The sequence below is a fragment of the Pleurodeles waltl genome, chromosome 2_2, assembly GCF_031143425.1.
Source record: "Pleurodeles waltl isolate 20211129_DDA chromosome 2_2, aPleWal1.hap1.20221129, whole genome shotgun sequence".
In the NCBI taxonomy this organism is placed as follows: domain Eukaryota; kingdom Metazoa; phylum Chordata; class Amphibia; order Caudata; family Salamandridae; genus Pleurodeles; species Pleurodeles waltl.
The window spans coordinates 172,267,545-172,282,842 of NC_090439.1; the positions used below are offsets into that span (position 1 = coordinate 172,267,545).

Below are 15,298 nucleotides of genomic sequence, written 5' to 3' on the forward strand. Positions count from 1 at the left end.
ATCTTGGATTCCCCTAGGCGTCTAGTTTTAAAAACTGTGCAGGTTTGCTAGGTTTCCCTAGGTGCCGGCTGAGCTACAAGCCAAAATCCACAGCTACGCACTTTCCAAAAAACAGCTCTGTTTTCTTTGTGAAAATGTGATGTGTCCACGTTGTGTTTTGGGCCATTTCCTTTTGTGGGCGCTAGGCCTACCCACACAAGTGAGGTACCATTTTTACCGGGAGACTTGAGGGAACGCTGGCTGGAAGGCTATTTGTGGCTCCTCTCAGATTCCAGAACTTTGTGTCACCGAAATGAGAGGAAAAGTGTTTTTTTGGCCACATTTTGCGGTTTGCAAAGGATTCTGGGTAACAAAATATGGTCAGAGCCCCACAAGTTAGCCAATCTTGGATTCCCCTAGGTGTCTAGTTTTCAAAACTGCCCAGTTTTGATAAGTTTCCCTAGGTGCCGGCTGAGTTAGAGGCCAAAATCCACAGGTAGGCACTTTGTAAAAAACACCTCTGTTTTCTGTGAAAAAATGTGATGTGTCCACATTGTGTTTTGGGCCATTTCCTTTTGTGGGCGCTAGGCCTATCCACACAAGTGTGGTACCATTTTTATCGGCAGACTTGGGGGAACGCTGGGTGGAAGGAAATTTGTGGCTCCTTTCAGATGCCAGAACTTTCTGTCACCGAAATGAGAGGAAAAAGTGTTTTTTTGGCCAGATTTTGAGGTTTGCAAAGGATTCTGGGTAACAGAACCTGGTCAGAGACCCACAAGTCACCCCATCTTGGATTCCCCTAGGTGTCTAGTTTTCAAAAATGCACTGGTTTTCTAGGTTTCCCCAGGTTCCGGCTAAGGTAGAGGACAAACTCCACAGCTAGACACTTTGCAAAAAAACAGCTGTGTTTTCTGTGGAAAAATTGGATGTGTCCACGTTGTGTTTTGGGGCATTTCCTTTTGCGGGTGGTAGCCTACCCCCACAAGTGAGGGACCATTTTTATCGGGAGACTTGGGGAAACGGTGGGTGGAAGGAAATTTGTGGCTCCTCTCAGACTCCAGAACTTTCTGTCACCGGAATGAGAGGAAAAAGTGTTTTGGGCCAAATTTTTAGGTTTGCAAAGGATTCTGGGTAACAGAACCTGATCAGAGACCCACAAGTCACCCCATCTTGGATTCCCCTAGGTGTCTAGTTTTCAAAACTGTGCAGGTTTGCTAGGTTTCCCTAGGTGCCGGCTGAGCTAGAGGCCAAAATACACAGCTAGGCACTTTGTTTGTAAGCTCTGTTTTCTTTGTGCAAATGTGATGTGTCCATGTTGTGTTTTGGGGCATTTCCTGCCGAGGGTGCTAGGCCTATCCACGTAAGTGAGGTACCATTTTTATCGGGAGACGTGGGGGGAACACAGAATAGCAAAATAAGTGTTAATGCCCCTTGTCTTTCTCTACATTTTTTCCTTCCAAATGTAAGACAGTGGGTAAAAAAGCCGTCTATTTGAGAAATGCTCTGTAATTCACATGCTAGTATGGGCACCCCGGAATTCAGAGATGTGCAAATAACCACTGCTTCTCAACACCTTATCTTGTGGCCATTTGTAAAATACAAAGGTTTTCTTGATACCTATTTTTCACTTTTTATATTTCAGCAAATGAATTGCTGTATACCCGGTATACGTAGAATAAAAACCCATTGCAAGGTGCAGCTCATTTATTAGCTCTGGGTACCTAGGACTATTGATGAACCTACAAGCCCTATATATCCCCTCAACCAGAAGAGTCCAGCTGACGTAACAGTATATTGCTTTCAAAAATCTGACATCGCAGGAAAACGTTACAGAGTAAAACGTGGAGAAAAATGGCTGTTTTTTTCACCTCAATTTCAATATTTTTTTATTTCAGCTGTTATTTTCTGTAGGAAACCCTTGTAGGATCTACACAAATGACCCCTTGCTGAATTCAGAAGTTTGTCTACTTTTCAGAAATGTTTAGCTTTCTGGGATCCAGCATTGGTTTCTCACCCATTTCGGTCACTAAATGAAAGGAGGCTGAGAGCACAAAAAATAGTAAAAATGGGGTATGTCCCAGTAAAATGTCAAAATTGTATTGAAAAATTGGGTTTTCTAATTCAAGTCTGCCTGTTCCTGAAAGCTGGGAACATGGTGATCTTGCAACCGCAAACCCTTTGTTGATGCCATTTTCAGGGAAAAAAACACGAGCCGCCTTCTGCAGCCCGTTTTTCCCATTTTTTTGAAAAAAAAAAAAACAAGATTTTCACTGTATTTGGGCAAATTTCTTGATCTCCTTCAGGGGAACCCACAAAGTCTGGGTACCTCTAGAATCCCTAGGATGTTGGAAAAAAAGGACGCAAATTTGGTGTGGGTAGCTTATGTGAACAAAAAGTTATGAGGGCCTAAGCGCGAACTGCCCCAAATAGCCAAAAAAGGCTCGGCACAGGAGGGGAAAAGGCCTGGCAGCGAAGGGGTTAAAGAGGATTTATCATTACAAGTTCATAAATATCAAACATGGTATATCTACAAACTCTGGTTTAGGAATTACATCTTATTACGTCTAATAAGTAATCCACAATGTTATCCTATAGGTGGGGTAGGCATTGCATTAGTAAAAAACAATTTGGGAGTTTTTCACTAACTCTGGCCAAGGTGTGTACCACCAGAGAATTTAAAGTAAGGAATCAGCCAAAATAGCATACAGTTTGCGTAGCGAGTCAGTAGTTAACCCAGAGGCTGAGCAACAGGCTCACAAAAAGTAACAGACCTGGTAAGACAAAACACAGGTGCGTTGAAGAGCTACAGAGGTTTGTAAGGAATATCACGGGTTCCATGGGATGAAATCATTGAGCTGAAGCCACATTCATGGAGTTATGGAAATTGCATGAGTAGAACTTTATAGGGCTGAGAAAAGGAGGTGAAATACAAATTGGTAAGCAGTGACATCACTGCGTTGTTGTGACACTGCAAAACACCTGAGAAGCATAGGATCAGCACTACTGTATCATTTTTCTGGAGTCGAGGTGAGTCAGAGGCCTGCAGCATTATTTCTCAGAGCTGTGATGATTCAGGAGCCTCACCCTCTGTTCTCAGTCACCACTGTGCAACATGAATGGGAGGTGAATGTGGTGGTGGTGAAAAGTCAGAAATTGCTCATGTGCCTCTGGGAGATACAGAGAGTTGGGCGATGCCGCATTGCACCATGCCGTCACTGGTGTAGTTGTCAAAAGGGAGCCTCAAATTTGCTGCGGCGCACCATCTTCCTAGTATCATGCAATAAACGAACAGAAGCAGGCCGGGTTCTCACACATGATCCTCTGTGTGCTCTGCTACGGGATGATCAAAAAAATTATATTGGATTGGTTAGCGTGCCTTCCGACAACCGAATTTGACCTGCTACCAGCCGAAAAAGCTGCTAGGGAGCGGTGAGGAAGATGCGGGCTCTCTGGAGCTCACAAAGGAGTCGCCATCTTCTGCATGGGCTAAACCATGCCCGAGTTTTGACGTTTTAGATGCACAGTCAGACTATGATTTTCTGACTGGAATTGAGGCAACTGAACAGTGGTTTAATCATGCAAGAAAGCCTGTGTATGACAATGCGTTTTATGATCCATAGGCTGTATGCAGGGTAGACAGTTTCAAGGAATGAAAAGTAGAGTTATGAGACAGATGCTTATAGCAACCATCAGATAAGAGGCACACTGTGCTGTACATCTTCATGGACTATGAGTTTATGAAATGGGATTTCATTTCATCAATCCTTCCTCTCATTTACATGAAGCTTGTTGATTTACTTTTGTGGTTTATCAATAGGGTTCAACTGAAAGTTCCACTCTTCATGATATCAGACAGGAGCTTTCTTTTCTTTGACTGAATGGATGAATAGAATCAGAGTGTAAGGCTGTGCGGGGCACTCAGGAAGAAAAACATTTATGTATAGAACACTTTGGTCACTTTCTGAAGAAAGGCCAGTTGGATTTGGTATAACAGTGTTGGGCAAATGCGTTACATACCAGAGGTCCTTATATTACAAAGCATATGCAATGTAAGGATGCAGCATTTTTTTTAGGATTTAAAGAAGGATTTTTCCAGTGTGTGCAGATAGTGTTGAAGGAGTACGATACCGGCATGTTATTCCACAGCTATTTTATTCCTTACCATTAATACTTTTATGTGTGAGGCAGAGGGTCCCGAAGGGACCGGGGAGCAGGCTGGAAGACATTTCAGGGTGGATGAGATGGAGTCTCATGGCTACTTAAAAGGTTCCCGCCTAGGTGCAGAGTAGGGACCCACTTGCTGACACGAGATGTGCCATTTTGGCAGTCAAATGTATAATGGGATGGAGTAGTCAAGCTGGGAGATGATGGGGGGTTCCACTGCTCCTTAAGGGTATTGGGCATGGCGAAGGGCAACCGGAAGTACTAGATAACATGAGTAGAAAGATAATGGTGAAGGGGGATAGCCATGAAGCCCAACAGTACAAAATCAGTACTCAACTGGCAAAATAAATAAAAAAATAAATAAAAGTAAGTGCTACGGCCCTCATCAGGAGGCCAACTGAAGTTTGCACCACCCATTTCCCTGCCAATGCCAGAACCAACACAACTACTAACCAGCACACAACTTCTAGTGTGACACTTCAGACTGTTTGAAGCCCCCAAAGCTATAAGAATAGCTAGAGTGGCAGGTTTTAGTAATAGTCCATATACATTTAATTAATAAACAGCTGTTGTGCGCATCTCTAACTGAAGGAAACAGCAGCTCCATGTGGCAGACTGATATAAGTGCTGGTGACGGGCACTGGAAACCACCGGATCAAATAAAGCACTGGACAATACAGTAGCTATTTTTGAGGGTGACAACTAGGAACGTGGGTGACTGACATTTTATTGGCTCTCATCGTACCAACTGCAAGTCTGCTATTCGAATGTGCATAAAAAAATCATGTGACAAAACATGGATATGTCATCTATAATGACATTTAATTTCACCATTCATTCTGAATGGCACATTTTTGTTGAATAGTTTTCTTTTCATGTTTGCTTGCTCTAATCATACAAGTAATTTTCAGATTCAGTTCTGAAAAATAGTTTTTGATGTCCTTGTGTAAAGAATTAAATTATTTATTTAATTATGTTACCTGTTTATGATTCACAGCGTGTGGGATTTGCAATGTCAAGTGCTGAACACACTAATGATCTTGACATTTCGTTGCTTGTTAATAAAGGGGACTATATGAACACAAGTATAATTTATTCAGTAGTAGAGTGATGTGGTTGAGTTTCATCTGGCCCTTCACAGTTAGTGCAACAGTCTGTAAAGTGGATTTGAGAGGTGTCAGAGTGGTGTTAAGTCGGTCTTTGAGCACTGTTGCCTCCTTCCATGTGTAAGGATGAGGTCTCGCACTAATGGTCAGAATTTAGTTTCTGGAAAGAACAGGATCACCTTTTAAGAACTGAGAGCTGGGGCCGTGCTGTGTTTGTTTCCCAGTCAATGTGTGCTTTACAGGAAAGGTTAGTTTTAAGGATGAATCCAAATGATTTTGTACTGACTTTCAGCAGAGAGTGAAGACATCCTTATTTATGCTTGCATGCCAAGCTTCAGTCTCTGGTCATATGGTCCAGTTGAGTTTTACCTCTGTGCTGGACTTCCAGTGCTGGAGACTTTTTTTTTTAGACTGAGTAAATAGTGGTGTCAGTATACTGACACCTGATGGTGATGTCAGTTAGTAAAGCTCTATGACAGTGTTTCCCAAACTGTGGGTCACAACCTACTAGCGAGTCGCAAAAGCCTACGTAATAAATACAGATGGCGTTAAATGCTGTATTTACCTTGTCACATTTTCTGTGCATCAAAGACAGAGTCAAGTATCAGCATATGTCTTCTGCTGCTTATATTTTTAACATGGGGACTGGTGTTTACAAACTCTTCTAATTTTGCAGTCAGACAAAGAAACGTAAAGTGAACCATGTAAATGAAATGTACACAGTCAGCAGTTAGGAAAGCAATAATGAAGCACATTTCTTAGTATACTGAAGTGTGATTGAAACAAAGATTGTGATAAGCTCAGAATAATTCAAAGGACTTTATTGGTGATGCAAAACAATAAATATTCACTGAAATTTCAACATATTATCATTTATATCAAATATAGTTTTATCAGTAAAAATGTACAATGCACTACCACACAACTTTTAGTTACGTAAAAAAGAACGCCAATCTCGTGTCCATTAAAGCTAGGTTGGATGCAAAGCTTTGTTGTACTATAAAATGTGTGTTGTGGTTCTAAAAACATTTAGGAAGCATTCCTCTATAAGATTTCACAAACTGAATGAGGTAGTATGTAAGCCACAGCAGAATACCAATGCATGCTTCTTGGGTTTCAATTGGATTTATTGGAAAGGGGAAGGATAACAAGACAGGAATTATTTTTGTACTTAAAGCGTAGCTGTTCTTATACTGCAGTCTGGTCGGAAGCTAGACTGGTAAGCCTGTAGTGTTGTGTTCTTGTTGATCTTCTCCTGCAGTTCGATAGAGACTGCTTTTGTCATGATTTTCTAAAGAAGCATCAGTGGGTGATGTGACAGACATCTGCCCTTTCACCTGAATCCAGGGTTGCTTCTTTTGGTGGGGAGGTCCTATCATGAAGGCATCCCAGAAAGCTTGCGGCTAGAAAGAGGAACTGACTATGTTGAGGAGAGGAGTAAATGCATCTCTGTGAAGAGATATGATGTTGGTAGTATGTTGTCTTCATAAGAGGTTGGATTGAGTGTGTTCAGGTTGTTGATGAGGTCTCCATGTGAGAGGAGGTTGAAGGCTGTACACTTGAATGGAGCTATGGCAAGTGGCTAGTGAGGAGCTCAAATGACATGGCTATTGTTAGAAATTGGGTCTCCAGTTGGCAGAGGTATACACCAGTGTCCAAGTAGGGACCACAATCCAAGTAAGGGTAAGTCACAACACAACCCAAATTATCCTGTGTCCACCCTCTGGTAGCTTGGCACTGAGCAGTCAGGCTTAACTTAGAAGGCAATGTTTAAAAGTATTTGTGCAATAAATAATTCAGTAACACAGTGAAAACACAACACATAAATACACAACATAGGTTAAGAAGAATAGACAATATTTATCTTAATAAAATAAGGTAACAACAGCAAAAATCCAAAAAATCCAACAAGCACAAATTGAAATATCACTTTTAAAAAGTTTAAAAGAGTCTCAATCCTTAGAATTCAATTGTAACAAACAGTACCTCGGATGCATCAAAAATAACGACTCGCGGAGACCGCAAAGGAGGAGATGTGTGGACAAATAAGGTACTGCAATGTTTTATCGGGTGCAGCACAGACGATGCGTTATTTTCTTCCAAGTTGCGGGGTGATGCGTCAAATTTCAGGAGCACAGCCTTGGTCTTTACTGGGATGTGGTGATTTTTGATGCGTTAAAAAATCCTTGGCATGCTGGTAGAAGGAGCCGGTGCTCCGTCGATCCAGTAGGCGATGTGTCAAAATTTCAGCTGCGATATGGGTGCTGCGGTAATTTCTGGTTGCTTGCCCAGCACTGTGTCGTCCCGGTCAGGGGTGCAGTGATTTTCCAGCTGCGAGGCAGATGCTGCATTGGTTTCTAAAGGCATTGTGTCAAGTTTCGACACACAAGGATTTCCTGAAGGGGCGAAGTCTTTGTTGGCCCTGAGACTTCAGAAACAGGAGACAAGCTCAATCCAAGCCCTTGAAGAGCACTTTAGGAGGAATTCAGAGTCCTTCCAGCAGAGCCAGGAGCACCAGGCAGCAGGGCAACAAGCTTGAAAGCAGTCCTTCAGAAAAGCAGCCTAAATGAGTCCATTGGCCCGCTAGGCAGTCTCCGTGACAGAGTCCAGGTGTAAGTCCAGAAGTGTCTGATTTGGGAGGTCAGAGACCCAGTTTATATACCCAAAAATGCCTTTATAGTGTGGGAAACTTTAAAGAGTGGTTTGGTAGTGCACAAGTTCCCCATTCAGCCCAGTCCTTTCTGCCTGGCGAAACTACACACACACAGGTCTTGCAATGGCCAGCCTAAGACATGGTTAAGGGGCTACTTGCATGGGTGGCACAATCAGTGCTGCAGTTCCACTAGCAGCATTTACTTTACAGGCCTGGGAAACTCTAGTGGACTTTACTAGGGACTTACAAGTAAATTAAATATGTAAATAGGGTAGGAACCAATTTCACCATGCGTAGGTCTGGTCAGCAGTGATAAAGTGTGCAGAGTCCTTAAAACTGCAAAAACAGGGAGGGAGGCAAGCAATAAGTTGGGGGATTACCACCCTAAGGCTGTCAAATCTAACAGCTATCATTTGGGCACAGAGAACACGGCCAGAATGACTTATGGATGATGGTTTACTCCTCCTGTTTTGTGTGAGTGATCTGTGTTATAACAAAAAACTAGACAGAGATTTGGCTTTTCTTTTTTTTTAGGCTTGATCTTGGCTTGGTTTTGCTCATAAAGTGATGAAAATACATACACTATTTCCAAGCCCACTGATTATCTGGACAAGTCTCAATTCTCCATCCAGTGCAGAAAGTGGCTGCTTAAATGATTCGCTGTGTGTCAATCGTTAACAATATGCCACATTTTGCTTATACTTTTTAAACACCTCTCTTTAGAAATCAAATAATAAAAATATTATGCCAACAAGTGAGATTCCAAGGATAGGTCAATGGCCTGTTTTGTTGTCCCAATTGTTTTAGTCCACATTACTTGCATGACCGACAATGCATGGCAACATGGGCTGTAAGGTAAGTCATTAAGATTAAAAAGGGGGTGCTAGACTAGATTAATATCTGTATCAGGTGGGTTGTAGAATCAGACCTTCAGAGTAAAAAGAGGGTGCTAGATTACATTCATATTTATATCCAAAAGGAAAAAAATGAATTCCAGAAGGCATGCATTCTACATCATTAGCCCGCTCACTAGAGTTCACCATGTAACAGTGTATAGGACTAAACTATTATTATTATGAGTGGTCTCTTTCTACCATTTAACTGTGCATGACATTCATATAAAGAGAAGCTATTCATGTGTTTCACCGCGGCGATTCCATTTTTAGCAGTAAAGAGTATTCAACTACTGAGTGACTACTATGAGCAAAACTCCTTTCCTTTCTGAGTGAAAAAAACACTTACGGATGAACACAATTAAACAAAGGGAGGATTACTGGAACACTCATCACAAGCAACCATCAAGGAAAGAATCAAGGAGAAGTTGGAGTTTTTAACATAATGTAACTTCCAAGAAATAATAATGGAAGGAGGTAATGTAAGAGAATGAATAATACGTCTATAATCAAAACTTATTTTCATACTAGGATGAAAAATAAGAATAAAAGATGACTTAAATATACACATATTCACTAAAACACTGAGCGCCAAACTTTATGAACTCACTGCCAAAAGACACTAATATATTTAAAGTACCAATTATATGCAGATTTAATTTGCCAACTATAATGATGAGAAATTGAGAACACTGTTTGCTAGGGAAAATGGCAAGAAATGGTTTCAACACTGCACTTTGTTATTCATCTTCAAAACACAGCTATTTTAGCACGTACCACAAATATTATATAACAAACTTCTGTGGAACTTTCCCCGTGATCAAAAGCATTCAGGTACACTTCTGAACATAAGCATTTAAATCTCTATACAAGCAGGGACAGTGCATGGACGTCATCAATTGCAAGAAACAATACTCCTGTTTAGGCATATGTTATGTAAATACATTAAGTGGCCTTATATTTTGCGGGGGAATACAGAGGATGGTATTTACACCCCAAGACTTATAAAGTTCACCTTCTGTCACATTTTGATACGTCATTTAAAAATAGGACAAAGGAACATGCATATTTTGGAATGGTCAGCAGGTCTAAGTCATGAACAGCAAATGCGAGCAGAGCAGGCCATGAAGAATAAACGGTTAGAGTAACATCGGACTCCCACCGTGAACTGAGCTCAAGGCAATACACAATAAACTGACTTAGCTATGGTTCTGATGGTTATGCATATATATCAGGGTTGTTTTTCTCCCTACTTATATGTTGCTTTCCTTTTATATTCATTAAAAAACAATGTTTTTCCAACAATAAAATAATTTACAAAAATCACTTTTGCCTTTTCGTGAATCTATTCAAATGTGGAAGTGCTACTTTTAGTTATGTTTAAAATCTAGTCTAACTTTGGGACGTGATGCTTTTAGTAAAATCACGGGAAAGAAGGCAATGTGTGTGCTGGGAGCACGGTGGACCCCAGCTAGGTAACATTTTAAGGTTTGTTCTAACTGACAGGGATGCCGTTCGTTACCTACCTATGACAACGACAGGAATCTAACATATAGTAGTACCTCGGTATAAAACTTTACTCAAGACACGACTGACATTTTGCCAGGTCTTAAGAATACAAAGTTCTTTGTATCATGACAGACATTACCACCGCTGGCTAACCCAGGCATATGAATAGATAAACCTAGAGAAGGGATGTAATGTACCTGCATTCAACCCACTTCTGAAAAATGTCCAGCTCCATAGCCTCCGTCTGGCCCGGGATGAACCTGAATTCAGATACGAGTTCTGGTGTGTGGTCTGGGGGGTCGCACTCTCCAAGCTCAGCTGAAACCAAACAGAACACCAATAAAAATTAACACACAGCCAACAGTCCACTATTTTTTTCATTCACAATGTAGGAACTAACACACTCACAACCGTACTTTAAGTACAGTTAGAACTCTTTCCCCCTACTAAAAACACATTGTAAGAAATATATCCCTTGATTTTATAGATTTGAGCATAATTCGTATTGTACAAACTAATACATATAATGTTATTTCATTTAATTTTTTCTTACTTTGTTGTGCATCACTGCTCATTCATTAAACTAGAAGTACTTGCAGAAACGTTGCTAGTTTATCCGGGGGAGATTTGTATGATATCTTTTTCAACCTTAATACGGCATAAAAAGTATACATTCAGTGCATTGTAAACTTGGCTAATAAGCCACCCCAAAGTGTTTATAAATTGCGCTTGTAATAATGATTATTTATTAACCAACTTCATAATTTTAAAATTGGATGTTAAAATATATATATTTTTGTCTACCAATCACATCAGAAGGATACATAACTATCTGTGCACAACTTTACCAAAGACAACTGTGCTAAAGCTTAAAACCACTCAGAATGCTTGTACATCTTTGCAATGAGACAGACCTGTACAGGCCTCATCATAAAGCAACCATCTGTAGGAACCAGCGACTACATTGTGACCCAACCTTTACACATCTGGGCCACAGTCCTTCACATATTTGTGATAATGTTCACATCTTAATACAGCATTTGGAACAACTGTGAAAGTTTGTTTTTTAATTTCGTGTAACAAATAATTTGTGCATACTAATGATTTATATGAAGAATATTGTCGTAATCAATGAATTAACAGTGTTGTTCTTAAAAAGATTTAATTAGACAGTATAGAAGTGTGAGTATTAATATTGTTTAGTCATACCACATTTTCCTAGAGACATCATTTCATTAAGATGGATGCAATATAGTATTTTGCTTATCCGGTTTCTGCTTATTTCCCCCTCCCAATAAATGTCCCCCTTTGCGTCTTCTCTCCCCACAGTTCATGTACAGCACAGCACACAGTGACACCGTTGGTTATTTTCCTTAGAGAGCAGGTATAGTGAATTAAAAATGTTATCATCTTCCTTAGGTATCTTTCTGAAGGACATTTCCGATGGAAGTTCCGATGTAGGCTTGCTAGCGCATTAGTGAATGAGTCTTTGAGAATGTTTCATATTGTGCTTTGCATATCCAAACTGCTGTTGAAGCAAATGGAAGATTTCCATCCCTTAGAAATGGGCTAGTTTTATAAAACATTTAATGATGATCTTTATTCTGATTTGTCCAATATGTGTTATCGCTAATCATGCAATTCTGAATCTGAAGGTTTTACTTATTGCTTATAAAAAATAAAAATAAACTGGTTTTGGGTGAGAAAGATACTTTTTCTTTTCTCCTGGAGATGCTCAGTGTTGCTTGTGAATTGGATATATAGGCTTTTGATGAAGACCTCCCTTTACTGACAAGAGACTCTGTCCTGCTTATTACAGAGAAACTTTATGTTTTCCTGATTGGACTCTCTCTTTTCCTTTCACTCCAGAGATGTGGTCTATTCCATTTAAGTTTTTTGCTACTTAATGGAACTTGAATTAATTCTGATTTCAGGCTGGGTAACCTGTATTTGAACCTTCATGGCATTTAATGCATTTCTCTGTACCCCCTATTTTGAGATGTTTGTAATAAAACTCTATTTTCATCAATCTAGAACTCGGTTATTGAGGGCTCCCAGTCACTTTTTGATTTACTCTGCTAATTTTGGGCCTGTTGTTATGGAGGATGGTGACTTTTTGCTAGATCAAGAGTTCTGGAGCTGAGAAGCCAGAGGTAGATTTTGGGGTGATCAAAATACTGGAGTCCAATAAAATACTGGGGTTCGGGCTTCCACACTACTACAAGATACAAGCTAAATTATAGACTTTGAAACACTGCCTAACACAAAATTCATTTTCTTTAAGAAAAAGAAATACACTATTGGATTAAAATAAAAAGTTGTTGTTAAGTTGTTAATTTATTTCTCCAACTTTGTACAAAGACTTCAACATTGAAGTTTAAACCCGGAACTGAACAACTTTTTGCAATCATCTCTTGCAACCTTAAATAGCAGCGAGCTATATGGGCGGGCCATATTGGTACAGACGATGTATCCATCTCTAAGTAATCTAAGAATTAATCACAATAAGGTGGCAGTTACATTTTAGACGTTGATTTAATTTGAGTAACCAGCCAAATGAACAAATGTACTCATATACAGGTGTGAAAAAAAACAAATTCTCACCTTGTAGACACCAGGCAGCTAATTCCACTGACGTTTCGTACGGGCATTGTAATCTGCACAAAAGAATAGAGCAGCAGATATGAATATTTTCAAAATATTTTACATTCAGTTATTCAGCCATTAAAAACAATATTCGAAAGTCATTTTTGTGAGCAGAATGTAAAATTGAAACTTGCAAAGTGTTCTTCAAAATAAACCATCTTCCAGCATGAATATGGTCAACCCACATACTATGGCCTGGGTAATTACTTCAATAAACATTTTCTAGATTGTAATTAAAAGAAAAGTCCCGGGGCAGTAATCACTCATCAAAAATTACTCAGAAACTGTAGGTCTAGTGCTTTCTATCATTTGTCTTTAGTTAGGAGTGCTAAAGATCGTGATGTGCCATTTATCACACATAATAAACACAAAATCTTGGGGATCAGAATGTAACCATTTGTAAAATAACAAAGATTAGAAATTGAGCCTTCAGAAATGGGGCCTATCATTTAAATTTTCATTTGGGGGTTTGGACACCAAAATCTGCATGTTCCGGTGTTTACTAAACCTTTTCCCATTTAGCAAGTTTATGAAGCTGAAATTTGTAGGGTGTCGGTGAATCTGATGGTGCTGTCTTTCTCTCACCGGATAATTATCAGTTGGGATAAATTGCACCATTAGTAACTTGTACTTTATGGAGGCATCCATAATCAGGACAATCAAAGCTTTGTATGTGGATAAAAATTGTAACACCCAGCAGGAATACGCAATGGCGGGAGCGGAACGGTTCAGGTGCCAGCAGCTTCGGCATGCTCTGAGTCAATATGTTCCAAAACACGAGCAGTTGCTGGAGGCAACTTCTCTGGAGGACCGGCTCCTGCTGGAACCCCTAAAGTCAAAGGCCATATCCTTGCTTTGCAAGAAACCACTAAATAACTCGCCAGATCCGATGACGGCCCTACGAGCAAAATGGGAGTCGGATTTGGGTACACTCCCTGACAAGGACTAGGGGGTGGCGAGGCAGGGTCCCAGGGTGGTGGCGATAAAGGCACAGTTCAGACTGATTCAGCTTCGGATTCTTCACAGGGCATACTATTCCAGGGTAGTGATGCAAAAGATGGGTCGGACTCAGAGTGTGCAGTGTGTGTGGCACTGCGGGTTGGAGGGCACCTTCTTTCATATTCCATGGACTTGCCCCAGTGTGCAGACTTATTGGCAGGGGGTGGCCGGAGAGGCAGCCCGGGTCCTTGGTGAGACGGTCCCGCTAGATCCCATGCTGCTGCTCTTAAATATAGTAGGAGAGGAACACTGGACGAGGCAGCAGGCAATATGGTTGGCAATAGCAGCTATAGTTGCCAAGCGTCATATAGCACGGTTGTGGGGCACGGAGTCCTTGCCTAGTCTTCAGGAGTGGAGGTCAGACCTCGACTAGTGCAGAGGGCGGAGAAAGTAATTTATGACAGCAGGGGGTGCCCGGGGAATGGAACAAAATCTGCAATGGGTGGGGGGGGGCCTAGAGGAGAAGGGATTGATCATCCTTCTTGCTCTGTACTGGCGGGAGGAGTTCAGATGGTGGTCGTAGAATTGTTGTATACTAAGTAGGGGATGTCTGCATATGATGCCAATTCGATATTGTATTGTTTTGTACTCCCACTTCGTGTTGTTGTCAAAAGATGGGTTCTTGATGGTCGCACGCTACATGATGCAATGGCTGTTTTGTCGTTTAATACAAAGAATTAAAAAAACTGTAACACCACCAAAGCCAAGATTCCAGATGGCCCAAGAAATAATCTAATAAAACAGAATATGCCGTAGTGGGCTTTAGGTTTAGCAGCTTTTTATCACCCGAGTTCTGGAGGTGGTCTCTATTTTCACACAAAAAAGTTGATCCCCACATCCCTTCCTTTTACTAACCTCTCTCAAACGTTTGCCCTCCAGTCAAGCTTTTTTCACAAATACTGATGGGCAAGTTTGACATGTGATTTGAAAGTAACATCTTAACATCTATCGAAACTAATTTTTGCCACAGTAAGTCAACTAATCTCCAATGCAGTCACCACTTACACTCAAGACACACTGTACGCTTGACCCAGGCACACACTCTAACTTTTGTCCATTTAGACCAATTGATTCTCTGTTTAAAGTTCTTGCAACGGTATTTCCTTCTCCACTGATCAACATATTAGCTGATTTTCTTCTTATGACCTTGGTCCTACTGTAAGAACCTATTACATCTACTGGGATCATTATGCTATTTTTCCATTACTAGACATACATGAATAATCATAGATGCCTTGCTAAAGCTAGTCTTAACCTTTTCCTCTCCTCTGGGTGAAAATATATAAGTTGGGCGTCATGCAGTATGATGTAGACCTGCTGCCGCGTCATCATAAGTGGACTAAACACAT

The 15,298-nt window shown here is 40.6% G+C and overlaps 1 protein-coding gene across 1 annotated transcript in view; it reads right to left on the minus strand.

The window, feature by feature from the left end:
* Window positions 1-15,298, minus strand: part of LOC138281273 (band 4.1-like protein 4B) — a 721,652-nt gene that overhangs the window by 108,109 nt on the left and 598,245 nt on the right. The window contains exons 6-7 of the mRNA XM_069219592.1: window positions 12,909-12,961; window positions 10,502-10,622 (exon numbers count right to left, since the gene is read on the minus strand). Coding sequence (XP_069075693.1) covers window positions 10,502-10,622; window positions 12,909-12,961 — 174 coding nt within the window. The remainder of the gene's footprint in view (window positions 1-10,501; window positions 10,623-12,908; window positions 12,962-15,298) is intronic.